This window comes from Limulus polyphemus, unplaced genomic scaffold (genome assembly GCF_000517525.1).
Source record: "Limulus polyphemus unplaced genomic scaffold, Limulus_polyphemus-2.1.2 Scaffold4172, whole genome shotgun sequence".
NCBI classification, from domain to species: domain Eukaryota; kingdom Metazoa; phylum Arthropoda; class Merostomata; order Xiphosura; family Limulidae; genus Limulus; species Limulus polyphemus.
The window spans coordinates 62,819-68,652 of record NW_013669782.1 but is presented as its reverse complement, the minus strand read 5'-3'; the positions used below and the strand labels follow the sequence as shown (position 1 = coordinate 68,652).

At 32.6% G+C, this 5,834-nt stretch overlaps 1 protein-coding gene across 1 annotated transcript in view; it reads right to left on the bottom strand.

Moving 5' to 3' along the window:
* Positions 1 to 5,834, bottom strand: part of LOC106470708 — a 38,506-nt gene that overhangs the window by 21,494 nt on the left and 11,178 nt on the right. The window contains exons 4-6 of the mRNA XM_022399342.1: positions 4,582 to 4,685; positions 1,248 to 1,463; positions 19 to 81 (exon numbers count right to left, since the gene is read on the bottom strand). Coding sequence (XP_022255050.1) covers positions 19 to 81; positions 1,248 to 1,463; positions 4,582 to 4,685 — 383 coding nt within the window. The remainder of the gene's footprint in view (positions 1 to 18; positions 82 to 1,247; positions 1,464 to 4,581; positions 4,686 to 5,834) is intronic.

Below are 5,834 nucleotides of genomic sequence, written 5' to 3'. Positions count from 1 at the left end.
ATTCATTTATTTTATTACTTGATTCCCAGCCTTGTTCGGAGTCGAGCTCGTCATCTGGTTCATAATGGTTGAGATCACAGTCTGAAGAGAAAAACAAAAACAAAAAAAAAAACGGCAGATGTACAAACCAAGAGAACAAAGAAATACCTATATAACAACAATGTAATATATATATATATCTAGAGAAAAAAGTGATATATATATATAACCACAATGTAATATATATATATCTAGAGAACAATGAAATATCTAAATAATCACACTGCAATACATATCTAGAGAACAAAGATATATCTATATAACAACAATATGTTATAAATCTAGAGAACAAAGATATATATATATATATATAACCACATTGTAATATAAATCTAGAGAACAAAGTGATATCTATATAACAACAATATGTTATATATCTAGAGAACAAAGATATATATATATAACCACATGTAATATATTTATACAACAAAGAGATATCTATATAACCACACTGTAATATATATATATCTAGAGAACAAAGTGATATCTATATAACAACAATATGTTATATATCTAGAGAACAAAGATATATCTATATAACCACACTGTAATATATATATATATATATCTAGAGAACAAAGATATATCTATATAACCACACTGTAATATATTTATACAACAAAGAGATATCTATATAACCACATTGTAATATATATATATATCTAGAGAACAAAGTGATATCTATATAACACATTGTAATATATATATATATCTAGAGAACAAAGATATATCTATATAACCACACTGTAATATATTTATACAACAAAGAGATATCTATATAACCACACTGTAATATATATATATATCTATATAACCACACTGTAATATATATATATATATATCTATATAACCACATTGTAACATATTTATACAACAAAGATATATCTATATAACCACAATTATCTGTAAACTTTACAGTTTATTTATTCTTACATGCGTCAACGTGATTCGGATTATGAAATTATATTATTTAACCCTTATTTTTATTAAAAATCTCATCAACTGTAAATTGTGATGTGAATATAATTACCAAATTTTATTTCTACATAAAAACAAACCGTTGCCTCAACCTACTGTGATCATGCTCACTTTTAATTATTAATTATGAGAATTTTCAGATATTTTCAGCAAGATTGACGTTGAAACGAAGAAGAAAAGTTACACAGGGTTTTGAGTATTTTTCCTAAAGATTTAACCGAAGCTCTTACTATAAGGACGCTGAGGAATCATCAAATCACGATCGATACACAGATTCTGGGTGACTAACGACAGGCCGCTTGGAAGTTGAGACGATTTTTTGCGTGACAAAATAGCAGCATACAATGCTCGAGGATCACAAACCTTACCATCCGACAGGTGGCGGTAACAAGCATAGGCAACAGCCGTTTCGCAAGTTTCATCAAGATAAATCACTTGGAATTTTTCTGTTAAAGAAATCGAGAGAAAGGTATTTTGTAATTAAATAACTCCCTTAATTATTTTAACCTTAGAGTAAACGATAAGTTTCATATGATCGCTTGCAGTTAAAAACAAAATTTATAAACCATTTATGAATCGAACTTCTTGTGGGTTAATAACCATTAAGAAACACTACAACATTGTAAGTCTGCAAAGAAGCCGCTGTGCCACTGGGAGGCCCATAAAAGATAGACCCTGTATCTGTAGTTTTCTACACTCACTGAGAAGAAGTAACTGAACCAAAAAGTTGAAACGTACACGAGAAGTGTGTTGGTACGTATAAAACAATGTTCGTATGATAATTAACGAATGTTATATTTAGACATATTTAGTAGGACCTTTTGCGATTCTGTAGAATAAAAACTTTATTGGCCCGGCATGGCCAGGTGGTTAGGGCGCTCGACTCGCAATCTGCGGGTCGCGGGTTCGAATCCCCGTCCCACCAAACATGCTCGCCCTCTCAGCCGTGGGGGCGTTATAATGTGACGGTCAATCCCACTATTCGTTGGTAAAAGAGTAGCCCAAGAGTTGGCGGTGGGTGGTGGTGACTAGCTGCCTTCCCTCTAGTCTTACACTGCAAAATTAGGGACGGCTAGCGCGGATAGCCCTCGTGTAGCTTTGCGCGAAATCCATAACAAACAAACAAAAAACTTAATTATTTGTGTATATTTTACACTTATATTGAATTTATTTAGTTTAGATACATGCGCGTGTGTGCATCTATTTTTGTATAATTAAAACAAATAAAAATGGACGACTTGATTTATATAAGTTCAACAAGTTTTCAACAATAACCTACGAAAATAAAAATGTCGTGTTTGATTATCTCGAATATACGCTTTGTGTATAAACAATAGCGGAATAATTATTGTTATGTCATTGTTGCGTAGGGGCGCTTTTGCAGCAATTACGTTGGCGTTCAAGATGCAAACAAATCCTAAAAAAATATACTTAAGGTCATTAGAAATAACTTTTCAACAATATAAGTCACATAAAACTTGTGCAACAATATACACACATATATATATATATATACGTAAAAATCCAACAAAAATGCAAATATACAATATGCAAATAATGATTCAAAGGTTATATATGAAACGTAAAAATCTGCAAAATAACATTTCTTTTAATTCTTCATTAAAATGCAAATAATGAAATTACGGCCCCTGGCATGGCCTGGTGGTTAAGGCGCTTGACTCGCAATCTAAGGGGCTCGGGTTAGAATCCACGACCCACCAAACATGCTCGCCCTTTCAGCCATGGGGGCGTTATAATGTGACGGTCAATTCCACTATTCGTTGGTAAAAGAGTAGCCCAAGAGTTGGCGGTGGGTGGTGATGACTAGCTGCCTTCCCTCTAGTCTTTCACTGCTAAATTAGGGACGGCTAGCGCAGATAGCTCTCGTGTAGCTTTGCGCGAATTTCAAAGCAAACAAACTCACCAAACATGCTCACCCTTTCAGCCGTGGGGGCGTTATAATGTGGCAGTCAGTCTTGCTATTCGTTGGTAAAAAGAGTATCCCACTGCTAAATTAGAAACGGCTAAAGCAGATAGCCCTCTTGTGGCTTTGCGCAAAATTCAAACTAATGAAATTACGGAATTTTTAGTAAACTCTAGGTTTTGATAATAAAACTGTTCAATCTTTGAATATTTAAAGGACTATTTCTCACACAAAACACGCGATGATTCATTTTTAGTATTAAATAACTCGTTCACCAATATACCCTTATTATACACATATAACTTAAGTTTTATCCTATAACACACTCTATCCTGGGATCAATGAATACATTCATCACACTACTACTACTGGGGATGATATGACTGCTTGTAATTTCATAGCCAATTTAAGCTACGTCAATATTTAAAGTATCTATAACACATCATATGATTTTTACATAAAGTTAATCACCATGTATATTTTAATTAATACGCCACCAAAACGCAGGGTGTTAAATAAGTTTCCAGATAGTTTGTTTATGAATTGTATCCACCAGATGTCGTGTGTCCAATGGGCTCAACTTTATCATACTGAGAGACCTCATTGTAGCGATAAAAGTAGGTCTCACAGTACAGTAGGTGTGCGTATGTGTTTCTATGCATGTATAGAGAGATACCTTATCATGTTAAGAAGTTAATCTTGTATATATAAAAAAGAAATAAAATTATAAAATAATTTGTAGTTACAAAGTGCAGGTGGTGTTCTGTTCCACGTTATCAGGTCGTTTCGCGAACCCTACATCAGAGGGAGTAACGGTTAAAAAATGTTGATAATGCTGTTTAGAGATTCCTTTTCCTGCAAAAACATGTGTTGAACCAGTTTTTTTGTTTTTGTTTTGCCTGTACGTTCCTACAAATATCAATCGGTTTTAGAAATACGCTTGAAATGAAGTTAAACGTTTTATCACAATGCAAATGTAAACGAAAAAAATAAAAATAAATACACTTGACTTGATAGTTGGGGCGTAGTAGGCTTAGCGGTTAGGGCGCTCGACTCGCAATCTGAGGGTCGCGGGTTCGAATATCTCTCACTGAACATGCTCGCCCTTTTAGTCGTGGAGGCGTTATAAAGGGACGGTCAATTCCACTGTTCGTTGGTAAAGGAGTAGTCCAAGAGGTGGCGGTGGGTTGTGTTGATTAGCTGCCTTCCCCTCTAGTAGCTTTCAAAACAAAACAACTCAAGTAAACTTAATGGTTGGTGTTAAAGATCTGTGAATATTAGGAGTAGATACCTATTTTATTTTACTAATCCTGAATCAAACCAATTGAAATTATTCACCCATGTGACGGGCGTGGCTTAGTGGTTAGCATTCCGGGCTGCATATAGGAAAGTCTATGTTTCAAGTCGCGATATGTTGATTAACACGCTCCACAATTTCAGTTGTGCAAGGATTATAACAGTGGCACTCAATCCTGTTATTCACTTAAGAGTAGCCGAGTTTTCTCACTGGTTGCCATTTTTTTTTTGGTCAGCTAGTCTAATTTGACTGTTTACATGAAATGCTGTTTAAGTTCAAATATTAAATCTCGTCTAATCAGGTAACGAACTAAAACCTTACCCTTAACCTTTGTTAACCTTACCCTCGATTCTGGAGTTGAATCGAACATATTTCAAAATCACTTCTCCAGGCTTATCTCCAGTTAGCTGCAATTCTCCTCGTACAGGGTTGATACAGTGTTTATCACTATAGTAAAGAGAATTTAGAACCAGTTTTAACAATCGTATAGTGAGACTTGTTAGGCCTAAAAGAAAGTCATTAAAATTAAACTAGGTTATTATTATTTCTCGTTCGACTTAATTTCAAGTCAGAGGTGTGTGAAAACATTATAAGCATTTTATATACAGTCTTAAATTTATTATATTCCATACAAATCGTGTTTTATATACACTTTTGGATGCCACGAGTCCAGCCTGGATTACCAGTTTTGATAAAACGATAAATCTTGAGTTAATGACTCCTGAAACACAGAAGACAAATACTGTTTTTATAAAACATCTGATTCCGAAACCGGAATTGACAAACTAAGAGGAATGAGCTTTTAAATATGATTCTAATAAACAGTTATCTAACTTAAAGTTTGACTAAACAATAAACATTTATAGAGCTTATAATTGAGTTAAACAATACATATTTATCAAATTTATAATTTGGCTAAAATAAACAGTTTGTAGCTTAGAATTTGAAGCCTACAATCTAATTAAAACAAAACACACACTCGTCTGCGTTACAGTTTGATTTAAACAGTAAACAGCTGTCACATTTGTAATTTAATAAAAATAAACAGTTGTTAAACTGAGAATTTAGTTAAACAATAAACAGTCATTAAACTGAGAATTTAGTTAAACAATAAACAATTGTTAAACTGGGAAGTTAGTTAAATAATAAACAGTCATTAAACTGGGAATTTAGTTAAACAATAAACAGTCATTAAACTGAGAATTTAGTTAATCAATAAACAATTGTTAAACTGGGAAGTTAGTTAAATAATAAACAGTCATTAAACTGGGAATTTAGTTAAACAATAAACAGTCATTAAACTGAGAATTTAGTTAAACAATAAACAATTGTTAAACTGGGAAGTTAGTTAAATAATAAACAGTCATTAAACTGGGAATTTAGTTAAACAATAAACAGTCATTAAACTGAGAATTTAGTTAAACAATAAACAATTGTTAAACTGGGAAGTTAGTTAAATAATAAACAATTGTTAAACTGGGAAGTTAGTTAAATAATAAACAGTCATTAAACTGGGAATTTAGTTAAACAATAAACAGTCATTAAACTGAGAATTTAGTTAAACAATAAACAGTCATTAAACTGGGAATTTAGTTA